We start from the raw sequence: 25,140 nt of genomic DNA, 5'->3' as shown, positions 1-25,140 counted from the left end.
CAACCTCCACCTGAAATCTGACCATGGCTTTGCTTCACCTAAACTCCCCCCATCAATATTTTACGTCCCGCTAGTCAATATTTGTTGCCCAGTGTGTTTAGCTGAAGTCATATTAGCAGCTACTTAAATTCACCTACTCAATTTCAGATGAACCCCGTTTAGGACAAATGAACAAATAATTACCAAATTAATCCTCAAATTAAGCACAAAGGTTTTTTTTTCTTCCACTGAGGCAGGGGTCTCAGAAGGTGAGTACGTGAAGTATTCACACTAGAGATGTGCCAGCGATGATTTAGCTGTCTGATTCGTCTGTCTTTTGCAGCAACTTAATATTAGACAAAAAAGGACAAAATGTGGCTAACAGATCAGGATAATATTTTTTCATGGACTCATTTTTTTGGAATAAACGCAAGTGACGTTTTCTGCATTGTTTTAGAATAATATTGATGGAATACCTGTTTTCAGCTCAGCCATGAGTCATCACTTTGGCTTTTCAGTATAAAGGATTCCCAGAGAAAAAGTAAACCACAAAAGTGAGAAGTGCATATGACTGCCCCCACCAACAATAATGCATAATACCACACATATACTTCTGTCACATTATCCATTCCTGAAACTCATTATGCCATCTCTGTATTGTGCACAAAGAAAACTGACATAAGCTACAAAAAAGAAAAAAAAAGATTATTGGCTTTCCTTTTATTCAGAATAATATGGGATTTTTGGGAAAGATGTGTTATTTCCACTTAATCAGCTCTGTTCTACCAATATGTTTAACTAGGGTTCCTTTGGGTTTTGATGATGGGTCTGTTGGTGGGTAAAGCTGATTGCCCTGAGAGAAACAGAAAAAAAAAAACAGGGGAGACTAAGGTTTACAGTAATGCAATGTGTGCTCATACACAGCTTTTATCCGGCCCTGATCGGAATTCTGTAATCCGTAAACTGTGTGACTACGTAGATGCTCTCACCTTGAACCATGTTGTCAGTGTTGAGAGCAAAACAGAATGCTGATGGGGAAAAAAAACAATGGTCTTGCTGATTTATTGGATTTCTAATACATATAGGTCCAACAAATAAAATGCTATTTAAATTTTTATTAGTTTCCACTGGAGACTAAACGATAAAATAACTGAAGTTAGATTAAGATAATACAAAAGCATACAAAAGAAAATACAAAAGACATTTTGAATGAATTTTAACAGAACAGACATTTATATTCTACCATACACTCAACCATATACTCAATCAGCAGATTGCTTTGAAGCAATCTGTTTGCGGTAAGAGAGGTAATGGTTTACGAATGATATCAAGCAACAGAGTCTCTCAAGCATAGCGAAAAAGACTCAGAATGTGGTTCCTGGCCCAAAGGACAGGATGTCAGTGAGTGAGTCCACTGGCCGATGTGTGTGAGTTTAACCTCTGGCCTTACGCAATGCCCCTGAATCAGTGTCTCTGCTTTGCTTCCTCGAACACACTCTCCACTTCATTCTGATGAGCACTGACAGGTCTGCCAAGGGGGAAACATACAAACACACACACACATACACACACACACCTGACTGCGACAATGAAGCAGTAGCGCTTCAGTGACACTGAATGTTACTAGGGGCAAGTTTTGCAGTTTCACTGCTAACCTGATCGTGACTTCTGTCCTGACGTTTGCTCTGTAGTGAAATGTTCAGCAGTAAGTATGAGCTGAATATTACATGTATGAGAAAGCCTGTCAAGATAAATTTGGATATATTTATATTTTTCTTTCATGCTAAATTTCTCATTTTAAAAAAAAAGAAAAAAGAAGAAGCTCTCGTTGCATTGAATGCGCGAAACCGTGTCTTCTCGTGTGCTCGGAGACGTGTGAAATGGGTGTTTTTCAACACCTGCAGTGCACAATATGTCTAGTATTCAAGTTTTCCACACCATTTCCTGATCTCTACAGATGAAGTGTGCTTGACGAAAATCGACAGAGAGACTCATCAGAGGATTGTGCTGCCTTTCTTCACAGCTTATGAACACGCAAAGATATTGTTTTATCATTTTGAAAATTTTAAACCAAGCTTTGACGAGAAAAAAAAAAAGACCTTGATTCTTATAAGTCTCAGTAGTTTTTCCTCAGTTATGGCTTTCTGTACATGATTACAAGACATTTTCTCATGGATCAAAGACCCCAAGCAATCAATGAAAAATCAATTTGGCTCTGCTTTCTTTCCCCACTCTCAAGTACTTTACACATAATTAATTTGTGCAGGTGGAAAGGATTCGCTGCTGAGCTAGTTAGCAGTCGACGCATGTATCGACTGCCTTGAGACCGTCCCATTATAAAAACCCAAGCTATCTGGGGAAACCACAAAGGGGTGAAAAGTACCGCTGTCTGACATAAGCCTATATTAGAGGAAGCCGATGTCAAAATATATAAATAAAACGGACCGTTGATCCAAGAAATTCTCAAATAACCACCTTTAAGACATGTAGCTTCTGCCATAACAAAGAGCAAGACATGCACTGTAATCACGAAAGATTATTGTTACATCTCCACTTCAATTTCCCACCCCCCCCAGTGAGGCTCTAATAAGGCAGAAAAAGCTAGCTCTCAGAGAGATGAAAAAAAGCAAAGCTAAAGGTTGCCACCGACCAAAACGGACCCATTCATCGTGGCAGAGGCAGGGTCTGGGATGGTCAGGTAAAAATAACAATTCCTTTTCTTTTTTTTTTTTTTGACACAAAATTGGTGGTGATTCAGTTGCTCATATAGAAACAAAAATAACCTAAGGTAAACCCACAGAAATCTAGGCTTACCACCTATCTCAAAAACAGAAACAAAAACAAAGAGCTGATCTGTTACAGTTGAAAAATAAGAAACAACACAATATAGGGATGTTAGATTATACATTATTATGTATCAGTTATTCTACTATATACATAATTTCTTACTAATGTCTTCTTGGGCTTTCCCACCAGAAATACTTAAGATTTTCTGATGTTAATTTTGAATGAGGCTGTAGAAGCATGATGGTTTTAAGAGGAAAGAAAACAACGTGACAATGGAGAATATCTGCCGTTTGTTTATGCTCATCTTTTTTCTTATTTGGCTGCACGCTGTGAGCAAAAGTAGAACTTCATTAATCATGGTCCAGCCGCCATGAGTATCAGTCGCCCTCTCCCATAAAATTCAAATGAACCTGAGGTACCTCAGCACACTGCTAATGAGAAATAAATGAAGATGTGTTTCAGTGCACTCACATCTGAAGAGCACCTCTCTCTCTCAGTCTGGTTTTTTTTTTTTTTTTTGGAGAAAATAATCCAAACCAAAGAGGACAAAAAATTCTAATTCAGAAGTAGAAGTTAGATCATTTGTCTAGCAACAGTTTCAGGACAGTTTTTCTTCGGCGACGTATTCTGACAACTTTGAATATTCGTAATTTTTAGCTAACAAAGACTCTGTTTTTCAATGTAGTTCAAGTTCAGTGGCTTCCAAGAGCAACAACATATCATCCAAATGACACTTTTCTCTATCAAAACAAAGCCTTTGAATGCAGCCTTTCATATCCCTGTTCTGCTTCCCCCGAAAGAGGTTAAAGACTTGTCAAGTTGTGATGGAAAGGCTAGATTTCAAGTGATCAAACAGCCAGGAGATGTAATCTTGGTTCTTTTGAGACAGAAGTCTGAGAGAACACTATGTTTTATTCTGTTTTAGATCTATGTGTGACCACAGCTGGCAGAAAACATTTTTTCCAAGTCTCCTGTAGTGGCCATGTTGACAGTAGAAGCACTAAGATGTTTTTTGCACTAGCCTCAGTGGTATATATTGGAATTTTCTAGAAAAAAGACCTGATGGACAGGGAGGAAACTCCTGAGCCTGGATACAAGCTACAAGAACAAAAAAAAGAAAACGATATCCTCTCATAAATCACATCACGTTGGGTTTCCTAAGCCTGTGTGCATCCGTTTTGAAACAGAAAACATTGTCTCTCTCGGACTTGATGATCATTTTGAGTTATATAGATGGTCACTGGGGTATACCTTAAACGTCCTGTGATTGGCTTGAATAAATGATTTACACAGTCACGTGGCATAGTGAATATCAACCCCAATTTGCTTTATCTGCATCATTGTCCTTTCATCATCATAGTGCTATGCTAAATGGCTATAACATAAGATGTTGGTTAGTGTGACTAATATGGCCCATTAAACTCCTGAATAAGAGAAATAACCAAACAAATAAATAAAAAAGGTATATACAGACTATATGCTTCTCATTACACTAAATCAGTTCTGATTTTTAGGAACTTTACTCAATTAGCGCCTTTCTGAAATTACTTTCCAATTCTACATCTAGGGAATCATTAGATGCTTCCAAGTGAATGTTTTGTTCAATTTGTCCTGACTGTGATTGTTTATCTGATTTAAGATCAATGAGTGACCAGTATGCCATCTATTTGTATCAGACAGGCACAGAACAGACTGAGTTTGGGTTTGCATTTGTAACTGTTTTGTTATGTAGATCATTATTTTTGATGCTCATTTCTGTTACTCTTTCAATTCTCTTTCAATTGTGTCTCCTCATAAACTTGTGTACATGTCTTAACAGCTCCACCACAAAGATATACAGCAAGCCCAGGTGGAGCGTATCTGTTTTATTATGTATGCAAACATCTGGCTTTCAGACACACACACACACACACACATATACACACACACTCAACACCTCCATTTCAATGAGTCAGTCACTGCACCCTTATAACTAATTCAGTCACATAAGGAGTATCCATGTGATACATGTTACTCTCCAAATGGGCATGGAAAGGATGGATGCTGAGTGCTGGTTCCAAAATGAAAGGTTTCAAAGCAATGTTGAATGTAATTATTCCACATTCTGCCCTACTGAACAGCATTTAATTGTAAGGGAGCTTGAAGGCAGACTACTACCTTTTTCCATCAGTGCTGGAGAGGCATAATTAGCAAAGCTTCTCTTTCAAGGGCAAATAAAAAGAGAAACGATATTGCAACTCACTCTGCCACATACACACACACACACACACACACACACACACACACACACAGAGACTAGGAAAACTGAAGAAGATCGAGATACAGGGGGGCTTTTCTCTGGAGCTCCACTCTTCTCATTCAGGGTGCCTGTTCTCATTAATCCTCCAAACATCTACCATTAATCATCATTAATGCTCTGCTGAAGCTAAGGTATCATCTCTCTCTACGCCTGAACCATGCCTTTCTGCTGATGGCTATAGGTGTCGGAGGTTAAAGTTGACCAAGAGCCGGTCTGAGGGAGTATTGTGTATAGCTGCACTATAACTATGTACCATCTAATGATGTTACTAATCAGAACATGAATTCACTCACCTCTCTGTGAAGAAAAAAAAAAAAAGCGGTTGGGATTGAATTTTAGAATTGTTTAATTAACTGTTTAAAACCACAGTTCTGTAGAAGAATTCCCTTTTCTCAACATTTTAATGGCCTAAGATTTATTGCTTTACAATGACTTTATGTCTAAAGTGTAATTTCTCCTTTGTGTAGGTTTTTGTTCACATATTTAACATTTAACAGATGTTAGAAATGTGTTCAAAAGCAGCTGAATGCAGCTGAATGTAAAATATTTCAGTATCCTTTGACTGTTGCTGTACAGCTGATGGTCCGAAGAATATTTAATATGATCACGATGCTATGTTTTCCTTGCTAAAACATGTTTTGATAATTATATTGTCATTAAACTACAGTCGGCTCATTAAATCAGTGAATCGTGTACGCGCTATTTCTACAGTGGTAAATTAATCTTTTTCTATCATTACACACACGCTATGATCTCCTACAGAAACCTGAAAAAAAATCAGTCAATACAAAACATATTAACACACCACTCAACTATTTCAGTCATGATTTGGAAAGAAAGGCTGTTCTAAAAATACTGATTCGTAGGCCCTGCCATTGTCCTGGCTAATCCTCCCAGTGTGAGGGTATGAGATGATCATTTGAGAATGCCTCTACCATAATCTAACTTGGGCTTTTGTATGTTGTTTCTGGAATCTCTCCTATTGAGAAATGATTACGGCACCCTAATCCAAACTGCTCAATAATTCATTCTGTTTCTTACAAACTGCCTCTGTCAGCTGGGGACACCGTCCGTGGAGGACAAGAGGAATAAGACAAAGAGGAACAGCAGTAGCCTAGTTAAACTCTCATTTAAACAGACTGAGGGATGGAGAGAGTTCGTTTGGATAGTGAGTGGAGTCATTAAGAGGACAGTGATTTATTTTGTCTGAAATATTTGAAACAGCAAGGCGGCGAGAGGAAGAGGAATCCGAATCGAGCTTGACCTAACTGAAAATGGAAATGATGAAGGAAAAGATTTTATAAATCGTAATCTTGTAGGACTAGGATTAATTATTATCAGTAGGGCAATTGTCCATGGTCACCTAGAGATTCGGCGAGTTTAAAAGCTCTTTCATATAATCGTAAAGCAATTTGAACTAACATTATCAACAGCCTATGTTTAGGCTAGCAACAACAATAAAAATCATCATCATCATCACCATCATCATCTGTTTCAAGTTTATTGTCACTTTTATTGCATGTGTCATCTCTCAGCTGATCTTTTCACTTGAACCTGCCACAGTAGGAGTTAAAATTCCACATGCAAACATTTGAAAGTTCATGGAAATCATATTATTTGTGGACTTTATTGCCCTTATTAAATCACCTGCAATTAGTCCATGTCTGGCCTATTTTCTGCCCAAATAAATTATTGGGCAATATTTGAGTTTTTATTAAACTGGACCCTCGGTGAGTTATGATTTGAAATTGCCTTATAAAGGTATGTTTTTCATCATCGTACTGACCCACAACTGTGCAGTTTGCTGTAGCTATGGCCTGGGTGAATGACTCAGAGTGTGACTGACAGGTCTGTTTGAGTTTCATGCTCCTCGTTATATGAAGTTTCCAGCAGCAAGTGATACAGTGGACAGGTTTGGACAGGTGCCAGAGGAATGGCAACATTCTTCACGATGCAAGTCTGCGTTATGGGAGGAAAAAGGAAAAAAAGTTAGCGCTTGTCTCACCTCAACACTTCTTAATGGTGTTTTTATTTTCTTTATGAGAGCTTTTTTTTTTAATTTCAAGGTGCCTTTCTAACTAGAATATTTTGTGCTAAATTCATAATAATGTCCTTAAAGAGTACAAACTGTAACAAAAATGAGAAATGTTTACTTATTGTCCTAATTAGCCATTCAGTGCAATTTTAATGCTGTACTTTCTAAGCATGTGTAGCATAACCAAACTGCAATGAAATAGAGAGAACTTGGGATATTAGCGATGTAATTTTATAATTAAATCAAAGGTATGCTGTAGATGACCGCAGTTTCTACATATACAAGATTAAATGAATCCTCAACACAAGGGACACGCATTTATCAATGTAATAGCCACTAAACATACCCTGTCAAGCTGATATACTGGGACATATGTTTGGAAGTCATTAGATGTCACACTGAGGGAGTCTATGGAGTCTAGCCCTATGGAAACTGAAAGTGTTGCAAGCTATTTTGAATTCTAACATTCAAACTCTATTTAATGCACCTGCTTAGTGCATCGCAGAAGCACTTCAAAAGGAGATGAAGAAAGCCGTCCCTCAATTACGATACACATTTTATGTCTTTTTAAAAAAGGAATATCTACCTTGGGGTGTAAATAAGAGACCACTGCATGGTTACTTCAGATCTTAATATTGTATTTTTCCATCTGTTTTATTCATTTTCTGCCCACAGCATAATTAAGCATAGTAAGCCTTAAGTGTTTAGATGATTGTACATCACAAGGCATGATGAAAATGCCTCGGGCTTTTTCATGACCTGTCTTCACCCTTTTGCTTTTAGCAGCCGTCTGTTCAGTCTCACGTAAAAGTCTAGGTACGCTGAGGTTACCTAAGAGATGTTTACATGCAAAAAGCCTTCTGTATCAGAGGGTTTGTTGATGGTTTCATCTTAGGTCATAATTCCCCTAATGCTAAATATCATAAAGGAGAAATGAGTCATATGCACAATGCAGCTTCACAGCATAATAGGTTCATTTTCTTTGATTCCTGAATTCCCGTCACATATCTTGTGAACGGAAATTTGAGGAGTGCTCTTCATATCTCTGCATGTTGTTCTTTAAGAAAGGAGCAGAACACATGTCTATCAACTGACCACATTCATCACAAAAAAGACTGATGGCTACAACAGCAGTAACTTCAGGCATTTGTTGAGCGGTCAACATGATCAGAATCTGTCAGAAAACTGTTGAGTTGATCCATATTGGCTTAAAGACTTAAGTTGTAGTATTTGTAGACACCCAAAATCATCTGCACAGAAGTATTGAAACAAAACAAATATTTGTTAAATGTCACTGACACTTACACGAATGATTTACATTCAAGAATATCTCTCCAAGTGTGGGTGGGATATAATGTGTTTGTAGTAACCAACCTAATTTACTCACTGAGTATTCCACTCAACTCTCACCAAATCCAACTGAACAGCCACTGAATACTCATTACACTGTGAACCTGACATGCCTGACTCGTAGTCTTTAATAATGTTCCAGAAAGTTCCCGACTCTTCCTTCCAGAAAATATCACACATTCCAGAAAGTGCTTAAATTACTGCTGTACAACAAACCATCTAGAGACTTACAGAAGATTCTTACCTTGAACAAGCAAAGCCTAACAAAAATGATTAGGACTCGTTGTTCTTCCTAAAACAAGTCATTAAAAAAAAAAAAACTTGACCAAAGAAAATTAACACTGCATTAGACATAAGAATGTGTGACAACAGCTCATCAACGTGGAATTGAAAGCTAGAAGCACTTTTTTGAGGCTGTAATTATTATTGAAATTTACAGTTAAATGATCCAAGAAAAATTAACCACTAATAAGCCTTATCTATTAAATGTAAAAATGTAAATGTAAATCTCTGTGATCGCATACACACACACACACACACACACACACACACACACGCTGTGAACAGTGAGCAGTGAATTTGTCAAAATTAAAACATATCAAAAAAAAGAGGAAAAAGAAAAAAAAACCTCAGGAAACAATAGATACCCTCCTCAGCAGTTCAAACCAAATGCCTGGATAACTGCATTAAAAACTGTATAAAACTTGGTGTAATATATGATCTGTCCAACTGAGGGATTACTTCTCAAATTTCTTACAGACTGTGATATATGGTGCTTGTGCCTTTGATAACAGTGATAAGGTCGTGCCTAGACATCAGTTAATATGTATTTAAAATGCTATTATTTTCCTCAAAGTAATCAGTACTATATCAAGTACTACCAAGTACTAAGCTAGCAGTTGGTAAGAAACAGTTCTCAGCACATACTCTCTGTCTTAGCATAGAGCTCTTCTGCATGTCTAGCAAAATACTAATTTTCTCTCTGTCTGGTGAGATACTTTTTTTTCCAAATTGGTAAGCAATGTCTTGGTACTTTTGTAGCAACATCAAACTGATATGACTCCACCCCCCACTGCTGCTAATGCGCCAGTGACAGGCACTTTAGCTTGATGCAGTACTTTGTCTCAGCTCCTGACGAGTTTTCAGACTAAGGCTTGATTTATTCATCCCACATCCACACAGTCGCAAGGTGATGTTTGCAATTATGTAAGTGTGACTGTCTATCACCTGACTGCGCTTCTACACAGTTTTCAAAGCAGTTCAGACCTAAGCAGTGCAGAGGGCATACAAGGACAGCTGAGATAACATGCAAAGTATTTGAAGAGATTGTATATTTGGTACTAGTCAGCTTTGCTAATGTTACTGCTTCAAAACTTCAGCCACATAACCACTTCATTAGTGTCATATAAATGCTAATCCATCACAGATAAGCTTCTGATTTGTGTTCAGAGTAGATATACTAACTTGAGTTCATATCCTATTACTCATTCATCGGAAACATCATTTATCAATATATATTATTAAGTATTTGTTTTGACTTGAAAGAACTGATAAGCCTTTGCCTAGTCCAGACTGTTTTAATGAGTATTTAGTATTCTTTAGCCATTGGAATATGATACATTTTTGGAGTATAAACTCTTCTTCTGCAGACACTCCAGTCAAAACCGAATCATTTTATAACAATGATTTCATTTAATACAGTACCAATTCTAATGCAAATCCTGCTCAAGTCATGCTCAAGTCATCATGTCTATTCAATATTTTAACAAAACTGTCACCACAGATAGAGTATAGGACTGCAGGCTGAAGTGGAAAATATTACGGTGATAATTTTGTGCGGTAGACAATGGGGAATACATTTGCTGAGACATGCTACGTTCTAAAGACCATTTGTATTTGAATTTTGCAAGCATGAAGGAGTACGGTAAGATGGAACGAACTGTTCATTTTGTCCTGGTTGGAGTCCAGCAAAAAGAATTAAGGCCGCTTGGGAGACTTAGATTATCTGCAGTGATAGTTATTGCTTTAGATCATTCAGTAATGACGAGGGAAATCTGAACCTCAGCGCCAAATTGCCCAACGTCATTTGTAATGTCCTTATGTGACTGGACATCACTGCATATTTCCCTAACTGAGGGTTTTAATGCTGTTAAATGAAATGACTCTCAAAAGACGTTGACTGTGCAGGGCACCAACTGAAGCACAACAAAAGATGGTCACAGCAGACGGAGTAGTGCCAAGTCTTTCAAGCATAGGCAACAATTCTATTGTCTGACCAACTGAGAAGAAGATCACCACAGTAAAATTCCTTCATTCTAAAAAAAACAAAACAAAAAAAACAACAACCCTAAAATAAGATGTAACCAACCAATGTAATCATGGGTCTCAATTTGTTGAAGTGGCAAATCATGATTGGAGAGACCTATTATGCTATGAAAAAATTGCTTAATGCCTTTTCAATTAGACCTCTCCTGTGGATTTTAATTACCGATATCCATTTGGTCCTTTCAGATCTGCAGGAAATCCATTGGAAAAGGAAGGGTTTACAACTCAAGTCTGGATTAGGTCAGCTTCACTAGATTAGTTAGTTGAGCCACAATGACCAGACCTTGTGCAATCAGGAGTAGCTATCAGAGTTTTTTCTCCAGAGCAGCAGAAAATGGCAAGACCTGAGTTCAGATCTTCCCCGATGCCTCATTGAATCTCTCCATATCTGACGTCAACACTCATGTACTCTGAATCAGAGAAAATTGAATATACACATTCTCAGAAGATGAAAACGTCAGACAACACCCTCTGCTTTCAATCTCTGAGGTAAAATTAGACGACTCACAGGTTGTTGTGTTTTTTTTTTCCAGAGGATACTGATTACATTAGCTTGTAATCAGAGCTCAGGGCTTACCACAGCGCTTAACCCAAGCACTGCATCATAGTGCTCCTGTTCTTTCCTTCACCCACGGCTGTCCCTTCAAATAAGAATTAGTTCTCAGGGGATCTTCAGTCTTCAATAAAAATGCAAATGCGAAATTACTGCCAAAGGTGTTTTTTCAATTAAAGCTCATTTTTTTGTTTTCCTGTTCCTCTGGAGGATAGGTGTTTGTGGCAGGGAGCTGGTTATATCTGAAAACTTCTGCTGTGAAAAAATCAAGTTGATTGAAACATGATCAAGATTAAACATATGTCAGGCAAAGTCAATAAAGAGAGGCAATTACACCCGAACAAATGAACCGAGCACAATGGATTCCCTTAAGTTGCCGTTTACACGTTGTTCACCAACGTTCTTTTCTCTTTGCATATGCTGTACTGTGTGGAGGAAATAACACATTTATTGCAGGAGTAATCAGTCCGAGTTAAGAGACAATTGACTTGAAACACAGTAATTGCACACCCCTCAAAACATCTGGGTGATATTTCCCTCCCCACCTGGAACAGTCAACACTCAGAACTATTCTTCTCAATACATATTAGTTGACTTGGGAAAGCAAAAATTAGCATAGACGAGGTCCAAAATATTGACAAACTCCTCTTCTCACAAATATCAGCCTCTGCCCTGTATATTATGATGATGTGGGTCAGTTCTGGCAATGTTAGGGACCTTAAAGCTTTTGTTACGATCGACTTTCAATTAGCAAACCATCATACCATTGCCAATCTCAAAAGGCATTACATCTCTCTTGAAACAGATTTACTTGGCATACATCATTTTTAGTGGCCATAAAAACCCACAATATTATCATCATGGTCACATCTGGGCAAGAATAATGGCTGTCCGTTCAGTAATTTTTGTACATTTCGAATGCTGTATCAGCTCTTGGAGGTTAATTGGTGATTGTAAGAAGGCTTCAGCTGAAATCTGAATTCAGCTTCTCCAATAAGAGACAAAGGTCAGTAGAATGATTTTGAAGTCCTTATCTTGGGGGGGTGGCATGGCGGCACAGTGCTGTCGCCTCACAGCAAGAGGGTCTCGGGTTTGATGCCCAGCCAGGCGGTCCGGGTCCTTTCTGTGTGAAGTTTACATGTTCTCTCCGTGTCTATGTTGGTTTCCACCAGGGGCTTGGGTTTCCTCCCACAGTCCAAAGACATGCAGGTTAGGCGAACTGGAGACACTAAATATGAATGTGAATGACACTAAATATGAATGACGCTAAATATTGTCTGTGTGTCTGCCCTGCGATGAACTGGTGTCCTGTCCAGGGTATTTCCCCGCCTTTCACCCAATGAACGCTTGGATAGGCTCCAGCACCCCTGCCACCCTAAATAGGATAAGTGGCTTTGATAGTGAGTGAAATCCTTATCTTATATCAAATGCCACCCATTTTCGATGACACCACTATACACATAGATGAGCACTAGATGAGTGAATTTATCCATATTTAGATACACTTTGAATTATTTGAGATACACTATACAGCCCAACTCCATGAGACATTGCCCATCCCCTGGCAGGCATCAGTTTGCCCTCCGACACCTGGCACACCTCATAAATGAAAGGGATGTAAAAGGGAGAGCACTTCTGGAAAGTGGGAAAAGCATGATGGAACTTGATTAATTGAGTACAAATAGTCATCATGCCACTTATCTCCATTTTTATGTAGTTGTTTCCAACAGCCCAGAGCAAAACTGCACATGGGAAACAACTTGGACATAAGCCCAATAAGGATTTCAGAGTGAGCTTACTAAAATGTGGATGTGGAGGTGCGCTCACCAGTTTATACATAACAGCACTAACTAACATTCCAACTTTGAAGTCAAATGCTGTAGGACTATTTGATCAGTATCAGACAGTACACCTCACAGACTTAAATGCAGCTCCGTATTTGTTATGTTGAATGGCGTGTATCATGAAAAACTGTTCTATGCAATTTCCTAGACGATTTCTTCTGGTGTATTTTAAATGCATGTATTTGAAGATGATAACATCTGACATCCACTGTATAACACCTGACATCCAATGTATTATCTCCTCTTTCCCATTAAAGAACAATCTCAGACAGTAAGACTCTGCAAACAGACCTAGCTAAAAGAAACTGTAAAACCTGTAAACTGGATTGTGGGGCAAATTTGTGCTGATGTATGTGGAGATAGTATGTCGTCTGTATCAGCAAACCTGATGGCTCATCTTGGTTTTTCTTTTAAGGTTAATCTTAGATTAGAGATTGTAATCAACATACTAGTTATGATCCATTTTGCACAACAAAAAATATTATCATAGTTACTCTATACATTTTTGAGGTATAGAGTATGTATACTAATTCAACACTCCTACTTGAATAAGTGTATTCCAAAACAATATTCCATTTGAAGTGATTCTGCAGAAAATGTTCCCTCCTCTACATGGCTCTTGTGACTTTTTAGAGATGAGATGACTACTCGAAACAGAGACGTGTCTTGTTTTTTCCATCAATAACCACAACTCCTTTGGTCATCACTCACTCTGTGGAATCAAATGATGACCATTCACTGCCACATAATGGGTCAGAAATGATGCGTCGATATGACTAATACGCAACGTGAATAATTGTCATCTGGTCGTGAACCTCTGCTTGGTATTCTCACACTGTACCACATCACTGTTAATTGCTCAGTTAAAGACACTGTATGACAAATAACTGGATACCTCTTATAATTTGAGGTCTTGCTTCTGTATAGGCCTTGCTTACACACACACACACACACACACACACACACACACACACACACACACATAATAGGTATATATTATAGATATATACAGAGGCAATGTTCTGGTGAGCAGAGCTGTTCAAAACTGAACCTAATACCGAAGGAGGATTGGATTAATTTTCCAGTGCTGGGCTCTGTTACCGTCTGTCAGTGAGAACTCCTGTGATCTCTGATGGGAGGTCTACCCCTGCCAGCTGACAAGCATATGGATCGACACCCATCCAGCCTGCCTTCCCATTACAGCATTAATCACAAGCGCCACAGTTCAGGTCAGCTCATGTAAATGACTCAAAGAACTGCTGTTTCTTGGAAGCTTGCTTAATTCTACAGAATCTCACAAAACTATGCTTGCCAGTATTTGCATGTTCTTGATAAACAGCCAGTTTGAGCCAAACTGCCCTGTGTGTCACTTAGTTCTTATTCATGATATAACAGAATACTTACCTCATTTTCAGTGTACATTAAAAAAAAATAGCAACAGTAACATTCAGCCACGAGGGCTTTTGGGAGGACCCATTAAAGTTTAAAACTGGACAGAACCCACTTATTCTCATTGGTCTGAATGAAGACTGATAATAAATAAAATCAAATGTGCTAGACACATTTCTTAGAAAGGAGTCAGTACTTCATCTTAATTAGCATGATGGTAATGGCTAAAGTCTGCTTGTATGATCCTATGATTTTATACTGATCTGTTTTTACTCTGTTATACACAGTACAGATATCTGTGTAATCATAAAAGATGCTGAATGTTTTATGCTTTAATGAGAAACATTTTACACATATTTATTTCTGTTTTTCAAAAACCTCAAGGGCTCACATTGGAAAGCTAACTGTTTTCTTTATGTATTTATTCCATTTTGCCAGTGTTTGCAGTTATGAATCACAAGAGCAGCATTACTCAGATACTTTGGCATAGGTCTTCGCAAGGCATTTCATAGTGAGCAAAGAAAGGTTATCAGTAGAGCAGCCAAAACGGTCGTTCCCTGAGTTGTAAGTGTTTTCACCCGATGAAGATGAGGATATGTTTACACTAGCATATTAATCACTCAGAGCTGACTTCACTTTACTTGTCCTTTATGTCTTTCAGATAGAAGAATGAAGCACATCTGATGTGGAGGGACTTCTTTAGCTCTTTTGGGCAGGCCATTAAAAAAATAGCCCTATCCACGGAGCTCCTTTTCTCATTACACACAGTCAGTAACAGAGGGAATACGTGGACAAGCTCTGTGCAGCTCATGGCATAAAGAGAGGTTATTACTAACTCTGGCCAGAGTGGATTAAGCATCACAGGCCCATATTTCCATCACAAACTCTACAGTGCCTGGCCAAAATGGAAGGAGACATTTTCCCAATGCTTAAGCAGAGACCTCAGATTGAAATTGAAGTTGCATTGAACACACAAAAGATAAAAACTGATTTAGCTAAAGCCAACCGTAATCTCACATTTGGCAGCTTCTGAGCCAGAGTGAAATTGCTAAGAAGGGGGGCGGTCAAGGAGAAAAACTCATTTGAAATGCAGCAGTTGGCTCTGGACAAAACAGAAAAAGAGGAGAAAAACAGAGCAGGTGAGGAAGATTGATGATGATGATGATGATGATGATGATGATGATGATGATGATGATGAGGTGGGAGTCCCACTTCATCCTTTTTGAACCAGTTCAGAGACACAGAACCTTAATTCATGTTTCCAGGTCATCATATGAGACTGAGAGTAATCAGAGTGACTCATCAGCAGGAAGTGATCCTGCACAATTAAACTAATTCAGACACAGAATAACTTATCACGCCCCAGACCCAAAATGGATTTGTGAGAACTGTAAAAAGTTGAAATTTCATTTGTTAAAATGTAAACTGCTGTATTTATTATGTGTGCAGTCAGTATCATGGTTTATCTTAAACACTAAAAACACTAAAAGATCACTAGTATAGTGTAACTTGTTCATTTTCACAGTGCCGTGTTTCCCTAACAGATTTCCTAAAATTCCTCACTTGCATGCTACTTTTGCCAGTGTGGATACATTACAGCAAGGCTTCTGGGCTCATAGTCCTCCATGGCTGAGTACTGTAGATTTTCCACATTCTCATTACCTATGAGTCATCTACAGTGACATAGGGTACTAGACTAATCAGTCGATTGGTAAATTAACTACCAGGGATTAGAAGAGGTATTGAAGTATTGCCCCGTTGTTCACTGAAAAGTAAAATTTAAGATTTCATCTCAAAAATAACAGAATTCGATAGTTGTATCTCATGAAATATTTTAATTTAGAAACATTTATTCTAGTTTGCTAAATAGGTTTTCTTAACTGGAGAGGAAGGGTGACATTTTGACATTTGCAGTTTGTATGGACTGTTCTGCTTGCTGCATGAAATATTATGAAAATTGCATGAAAGGTCTGATAAAACTGATGCAATCTGGAATCCAGCGTTTCGATCTGAACACCTTTATATGACCATTAAAAAGATTTGCCTCAAATGAAAAATATATATGTAGCCTATATATATATATATTGATCAGAATATTGAAGTAAATTCAGCATTATACTAGTCCGTTAAGGGCTACTCTAATGTCGGACACGCGCTTAAAGGAATCTCGAATTAATTTTACCATCCCAAATTGTTTTTCGTGTTCTCAACAAGCGCGTCCAATATAAGGCGGAGGACAGCCTGCTCTGAGGAGGTAGGAGGTGGTTCACAGAGAGCGTTCGGTTTATCTCATTACATAGCTAACCACCACCTCAGCTACATGTACTTTTCAAAGCAGTCTGGAGCTTTGCAGGCGTCAATGATCCGTTCGTCCCCTCTGAGCGAATTTAGAATGTTGAACCCATTTTTTCCGTTCAATGTTTATTTTCAACTGGACGTGTGCTACTGTATATACTGACATAGTCTTGTATCCTGGTCTGAATGCGTGGGAACAGACTATACATTTTTTTTACATTTCACCGCTCAGATTGGGTGGAGAGAGAACACTAGACTGCTGTCCCTCGATGTTATTTCACATGGAAAGAGGTTCGGATCTCTGTGAGTGGCACCACCGGACCACGCTGACAAGCAATGCCAAACGTCTCCTTTCATCCTTGTCTTCTTCGATTACAGCGTAATCAGGTAATTTTTTTTTTTTACCAATACCGAATTTACCGTCCAGATTCTGAATAACAGTGGTTACTGTTTGCCACTTTATGTTTCATTGCTATTCCAAATTATTTACTTACATAAGGGGGACGGTTAAGATCCGTTCTTCCCGTTAACCTACTTAACATTTGCGAAGGAATGTGAATTTTGTTGCACTGCGGTATATCCGATCTCGGCGCACTGCTGTCAGTTGTTTGCTGTTGGACAGCCCACATCGTGTCCTGGACCAGGCGTTGTACGAGACAATTATTCTCCTACAGGTGCTTGAGCCCTCATCTCAAAGAGTGGTCTTAAAATGAGTTAATCGGCTGATTTGACATACAGACGCAACAGTCGATGAAGATTTAACAGCTATAAAATGGTTTCTGCAGAATGGTGTTTAAAAAGCAATGTTAAGTTACATTATGTTAGCTTGTACTTACACCATGTCTTAGTCTTAATGCACTCTCGCGGAATTCCATCGCGCTTTGATACTTTTCACAAATACGTTCAGGAGAGACAGATTTTTTCTACTTTAGCCCGTATGCACTGCAGAGTGAAAAATGCCGTAAATCTCACCTGAGCCCAGTGCATGATCAAATTAAAAGAAAGCCTAACGCCTGTGATTTTTCACTTGTTTGTACGACTGTAGATACGATTTTCACTGAACCACGGCATCATCACACCGTTAGCAATTACAAATACAGTATTTCCCTTGTAGAACTGAAATAAGCCAGCGGAGAATGGAAGTTCTATACCCATGCATCTTTATCACCATCTTGTCATCTAAAACTGCATCCAGTGTGTTTATGCTACTCTCATCAGTTATTTACATATATACATATATATGTTTTGTGTGTGTGTGTGTGTGTGTGTGTATGTATGTATATTTATCTTCCTTTAATCTTATTCCCTCTCTCAAAGCATTTTTTTCTATGTACATATACTGAATTGACAATAGAACCTGTTTTACTTTATTGTGATTATTCTGCTTGTTTTTCAGTGTTTTTACTAGTTGGATCAAATCAGACTGCATCATCTAAATGAGGTTGCTTAGCCATGCAATGTTCCTGGAAGGCTGTGATTCTATTGGCCTTGGCATCTATAGCAATCCAGTACACAGCGATAAGAACATTCACAACCCGGCCCTTCCAGATTTGTCCTGTGCCAAACACTTTGAATTGTGGCATGGGGCAGGATGCGGAACCTTTTGATCGGATTTGTGACGACTTTCCCTATTTTACATACAACGTCTCCAAGAAGACTCACATCCTCATCCTTGCCACCACCCGTAGTGGCTCATCCTTTGTTGGACAGTTGTTTAACCAGCACTCTGAGGTCTTCTATCTATTTGAGCCTCTCTATCATGTTCAGACCACCCTGATCCCTCGGTTTTCTCACAGCAGGAATGCGGCCGACCGCAGGGTGATGATTGGAGCCAGTCGGGACCTTCTGAGAAGCTTGTACAACTGTGACCTCTACTTTCTAGAGAGTTATATGAAACCTCAGCCGGTAAATCACACCACCGATAAGCTTTTCCGTCGAGGAGCCAGCAAAGCCTTATGCTCCCCCCCGGTGTGCGATGCCTTCAGCCCCAGCGAGGCGAACATCGAAGAAGGAGAGTGCATTCGGAGGTGCGCTTCCTTGAACTTGACCCTGGCTACTGAATCTTGCCGTGAGAGAAGGCACGTGGCTATTAAGACAGTTCGAGTCCCGGAGGTAGGTGACCTTAGGGCACTGGTTGAGGACCCTCGACTCAACCTGAAGGTTATCCAGCTGGTGAGAGACCCACGGGGCATCATGGCCTCCCGGATGGAAACATTCCGAGACACTTATCGACTGTGGAGGATCTGGAGGGCGACGGGTCGGAAACCTTACAATCTCGACCTGACACAGCTTACCACAGTGTGCGATGACTTCCACGGTTCGGTATCCACAGCAATGAGCAGGCCCACATGGCTGAGAGGAAGGTACATGCTGGTTCGATATGAGGACCTAGCTCGGAATCCGCTTCAAAAGACCAAGGAAATTTACGAGTACTTGGGTGTGCCTATGGACAAGAATGTGGTAGACTGGATACAGAACAACACCAGAGGAAGTAATGATGTTTTGTCGAAACACAAGTACGGCACTGTGAGAGATTCGGCAGCCAACGCGGAGAGCTGGAGATTGAAACTGTCGCATGACATAGTTGATTACACTCAAACTGTTTGTCAGCACATTCTACAGGAGCTGGGTTACAAGGCGGTCAGTTCAGCCGAGGAACTGAAAAACATGTCTCTAACTCTTATTGAGGACAAAACTTTTGTACCCTTTTTGTAACTAAAGATTACATTGCACAACTATTTTTGATAATATTTATAACTACTGCCTTAACTGGATTCACAATTGCACTAAACCTCACAAAACCTGGAGATTCCCATGTGGTTGTCCAAGGACTTACTGAACAGCACAAAAGACCAAAACATTAAGCTCTAACGAAAACTCAGCTTCATCTTGTAGTGACTACAAAGAGTCAATGACATTCAGTCAAGTGACCAGAGCAAATCCTTAAGCAACAACTTGTTTTTATTTTTTAAAAAAGGTCTGAATATTGACAGTTGCTATGACGCAAATGAATGTCGATAAATGTATGTTCTGAAATGACTGGACCTACACTATTGTTTGGAATATGTACTTAATACAGGATTGAAATTGTGACATGTATTACAACCAAAGTGCAATAAATATGTGAATGTTTCTCTCCATCTCAGCTGCACTGTTGAAAACTTGCAGCCATTTGGTCTAATTTTAGTGTAATGTTGTTTCATTTTTTGTTTTAGAGGAACAGAAATGTGTACTAACATCCCAGTTGATCATAAGACACTAACATCATCACCAGTGATAACTAATATTGTTATTGGCAGGTAGATTAATACAAAGTTCATACATAATTTATGCAGAACATCAGGATTTGTGACCTTTTTAGACTAAGAATAGGTAACACAAGAAGCCCTGTATATTACGGATCATTTAATAAAAGTTAACAATGCTAATGCAATCCTTTTCACACATATTTGTTTATTAATATTGGGAATATAGGATAACAATATAAGTAATTTTTCTTTTTATATTCTGATTTACACAAGTAAATTGGAGACGATGATGATGAGTTCACTTTAAATATTTCTGGTCGTAAACTTGATAGCACATGGGATCAAAATGTACAAATGAATCAAAATGAACTGAGGTTCATCCTAGTCCAGATTTCTAAATTATGTTGTATCAGTATAATGAGGCAGATCTTAAAAACAGCATATACAAGGCATGAGGAGCCAAAATACTGTTTCTACATTATTATTATTATTATTATTATTATTATTATTATTATTCTGAGATGAGTATATTCCCCTAGGCCCCCACTGATAATCAATTTTTGTGTCCGATACCAACAACCATAGAATAAAATAAACATATTACTGACATCTCTGGCGATATTTTGTGTGTCTCTGTTTCTCTGCATGAATTACTTAAATTTTGGGTCTCAGAGACAATAAAGTGACTCTCTTACCGGCATGAAGAAGAGTTGCCCTGAATGAATTATGTTTACATATGAAGCATAAGCTTTAGCTATGATGTATATAAAATATCCAAGAGTTTACAGCATTTATTCCCTTAAACACTGAAAATCTACCTTCTTCAGCTACCTCTGTGCCAACCAGTTACATTCCTACCATCAGTCCGTATCACTGATTCATGCAGTTTTTCATAGTTTTAACAACAGAATTTCTACCAGTATATAAATACTTCAATAATGTGCCAATATATATTGATAATGCTAGCCCCTGATTTTGTATTTAAAATATTAAATGTCCAGTAACAGCTACATTCTTGTCCCCTCATGACTTTTCCTAAAAATCCAAAATGATCCTTTCAGATTGCCCACTTTATAGTTGAAAAATCACAGGAGAGAAAGTTTAATGTTTTTATGAAATGAATTCTGTTTCAACACTGTTATTTGTGTTTGTGTTGTAATATTTATGTCCATATTTTAAACTTTGTACATCTGATACATCACACCATGTACTTGTGCAAAACTGATTTGTGTTTGTGTTTGTGCAATGTAATTGTCAGTCATACTTGGAAATTATAATGTGTAGCTATAACATGGTGTCTGTGCCTTGTGAAATTAAGTATTTTACATGAAAAAAATTATATGTAGCCGCGAACCAGAATTTGCCATAATTAAACGGTTGCTTTGCAGTTCACACATGCATGCACATACAGTATGTGGCCACTTTCCTACTTTTGAGCTATCCACTGTTTTTTCTCCAGTAGTCCAGGGCTTTGGGATAAAAATGACTCAAGTGGTAAATCCAATAAATTCAAGGTGCCAAATTTCCAAAAGCTAGACATTTCAAGTTATTTCTATCTAATCTAAATACCTAGACTGACTTTTCTTTTTGTCAGCGAGAATATCAGCGGGCTACTTTTTCCGGTCGACCGAGTGAAAACATCCTGCCTTCAAGACCAAATAAAAGACACTTCTTCATCCCACCTCCTGTGAGAACAGTATCAGCACAGTTACAGATGCCTCAGAATACCTGGTGCTGGTGCAAGTAATACATCTTTTATTTCTTTATTTGTTTCCTGTGTTAACAGCTGGAAAAGTTTTGAGTAAATTTGCCTTTGACTTAACTACACCTTTTAATGGCAGGGTAATGCTGATATGGATAATGTTGATGCATTTTAGGTCATAATAGAATGAGTGCTTTAGGTAAAAAAGAAAAATAATAAAAAGATAATACAACAGTTTGACTGGAAAACTGTTTGACAGGAGGTACATTGAGGGTGGAACTTCAAGTATAGTTATTCGTGCTATAAGTTGAAAACTTGATTTACTACTTTATGAGGTCTTATGGAATAAAACAAATTGAAAAGAGGAAAGGAGTGTCTTGTAACATGCAGGCAAAGAACCAAATAAAGGAAACTGTCCATTGGCTTGCATCAGAATTGTTCTCACTGCAGCCATTAGGGGTACCACTGGGTGGGTCCAAAACTTAAAAAAAACAAACAAAAAAAAAAAACAGAGAGAGAGAGGGGGGAGAGAGAGAGAGAGAGCCTTTCTTTCTTGACTGAAAGATTTTTGATTCACAGTTTAATCAAAATTGGACAAGATTTGCACTCTTCGGCTTAGTCTGGTGATACTTGAAGAACATCTTGATGGCTTTTTGTGATTTTTTGCAGTAGACACCTCATGCCCACACCTCATAAATCTGCTTTTTATGCTCAGTTAGCCCAGTAGCAGATGGGATGCTTTCAGCAACAACAAATGAGAGGAGAATAATCAAGAGTATGTTATGTGTACAAAGGAAGTGCTGAGGTAGCAACTGTATCAGGCTATCATAACAAGGTGTATCATTGAAATGGTCGCATGATAAGAGACAAACTTCAGTCCAGAACTGAGATTTTTATTGTGCCCACATATATTTATCTCTGTATTACAACACAATACCTTTATACCTGTACTATTTCTTTGGTTTACGTTTAAATAACATACACAAAACTCTAAAATACAGGCTGTGGTAACAAGGGGCACATCATTCAAATAGCAGGATGATAGTGATGAACCTCAATCCAGAATTGGGAAATTTTATTGTACCCAAATATATGCACCTCTCTATTAGAACACAAGGCTTTTTTACCTGTGTTGTTACTCTGGTTTAGGTGTAAATAACCCACACCAAGACTCTAAAATACAGAGCTGCTTTATTTGTAGAATACAGCATAAAATTTGCAAAAATAGTTCTATAATAGACAAAAACTACTTATTCTTAAAAGTCCAGTTCAAAGTAACAGCATATTCTGAATATATGGTACCTACCAAAATGTAATACTTAAACGATAAAATAAAGAGGAGAAAAAGCTCAAAAAGCAATATATAGTTGTAATATAAGTTAAATCGCATACTGTGAGGTTGAAACAATAGCTTAAACATGCAATGCATAAGTCTTTAGGAATGCCGTGCCAATCTGAAGGAATGGAATTCATTTTGAATGAAACAGAACAATAAAAAAAGAGGTGAGAAAAGAAAACAAAAAGGAAAAAAAGAAGAAACAGACAGATGAGCATCCCAATAAGTATCCCAATATTTTATGCAGCAGGGCCATGGAAGACAAAAAGACAAGGAGTGCCCACAAGGGAGGATGCTCAGACAACTAAACATTTCTTTTCGTACAAACTTCTCAATACAACTTGCGAAAAAACTGAAATACTACAAGCTGAAAAGGGTGTTTTTTGGAGAAGAAAAATGGGAGGAATATGCAAATTCTAAAATGTTTTCAGATGCAAATCAATCATTACACAGCCAATTGATAAGAATTACACCTTAATAAACTGCTTGACCTATATAAACATCAAGGTTACTTAACTGTTCTGCATTTGAATGCAAGAGATCTTTAAGGTGAAAGACCTCCTTATTCAGGTTTGACACCTTTAGTCATTACAGAAACTCAGTGAAGACGTTTATATTACTGGATCACAAAATTATTGGTGCAGTGAAATACATTCACATTTTTCTTTTTAAAAAAGTTTAATACTTTTAGGCTGGAATTTTATCATGAGTCATTTGACTTTTAATTAATTTTAATATTTACACTGTCTCCATTGTACTAACCATTATCTGAATTTTCTTTCATTACAATTTTTTTTTAATTAAAGCACATATTGCCTATAATTTTCAACAACCTGAAAACCTGGTGCTCACCTCCCCCCCCGCCCCCCTCCCCCTCTTTTTCTTCCATGGCCCTAACATGCAATCTGACAAATAGCTCTGAAATGCTAAAACCACCTCTGTAAACTCCTACACCTCTCCTCACTTGCAGTGAGGCGCAGAATAGAGGCATTGGATGTCACTGAAATGACATAAATACGACTTCCAAAACAATCTATATGTTCTCTCTCTCTCTGTCCATATCTGATTCTGTGGTATACTCATTATATTAACTGACGTGCTGACCTTCTGAAGAACTTGTATTAGAGTTTGTTTTTTTAAAAAAAAAGGCTATATTTATCCTACCTAATTCGCAATGTGAATATTGCTGTATGTTGCCAGCCACTTAAACAGAAGGCAGTCACCATGTCTATATGGGAAACATCAAATATAAACAAGTAACAAAAAAGGATTTCACAGTCAAAGCGAATGTTCCATTCATGTCATGTGAGACAATCAAGTTTCACAATTTTTTCTGGGCCTCTATGGTGTGCTATATAATGGGCTTAAGAAGTCTCAGGTCTTCAGTGAAAGCATTGGACTGAAACACACCAGAGGGCATGATTGGAAAAACATGGCTAAAACTTTCAGAATGAATAACTCATTAGAACAATTTGCATGTTTTGTTTTCTTCAAGGCAAAGTAACTGTTTTACTCATTTCTATTGTGCTATGAAGCCATGTCACCGAATGTAAGAATCAAAGAGAACCTTGTTCTAGAAACTCTGAGAACACTGAAAAGGTTCTAGATTCAGGAGAACCAATGATTTGTATTTCACAAACTGCATTTACAATAGCAGCATGCATGACAATTTGTGGGTTTTGCCCCGATAGAGCCCATGTTTCGAGTCGTTGCTGCCAAGAAACAGTATCTGGTCCAAATGAAAAGAGAACATTTTCTTGAGTATAGCGTATTAAGGTTGACAGACATTTAAGGTATTACTTGCCTGAAAAGATCATTTTTTTGTCCTCAAAATACACTCAAGGATGTGTTTTATCACAATTACCATTTTTAATGCAAACTCAGCTTTGGTGCTTATCTGTGGACGGCATTGTGTTTTACTTGTGATGTTCATAAAACACAACCTCTCATGCATCACCACGGAAATAACTGACAGTTCTGAGCTAATCACACTTTAGC

General features: G+C 38.1%; 1 protein-coding gene across 1 annotated transcript; it reads left to right on the top strand.

Moving 5' to 3' along the window:
* The first annotated feature begins 18,308 nt into the window (after positions 1-18,308).
* chst1 (carbohydrate (keratan sulfate Gal-6) sulfotransferase 1) lies at positions 18,309-19,571 on the top strand. The gene has a single exon (XM_030788384.1). It carries the CDS (start codon positions 18,309-18,311, stop codon positions 19,569-19,571), a length of 1,263 nt encoding a protein of 420 aa, XP_030644244.1.
* Positions 19,572-25,140: the final 5,569 nt, after the last annotated feature.

Source organism: Chanos chanos, chromosome 1 (assembly GCF_902362185.1).
Source record: "Chanos chanos chromosome 1, fChaCha1.1, whole genome shotgun sequence".
NCBI classification, from domain to species: domain Eukaryota; kingdom Metazoa; phylum Chordata; class Actinopteri; order Gonorynchiformes; family Chanidae; genus Chanos; species Chanos chanos.
The sequence above is the reverse complement of the archived record's forward strand: the minus strand, read 5'-3'. Positions and strand labels throughout refer to the sequence as shown.

Bases quoted from the DNA above. Each gene is read 5' to 3' on its own strand.
- chst1 (XM_030788384.1), top strand. From the start codon at position 18,309: ATGCAATGTTCCTGGAAGGCTGTGATTCTATTGGCCTTGGCATCTATA.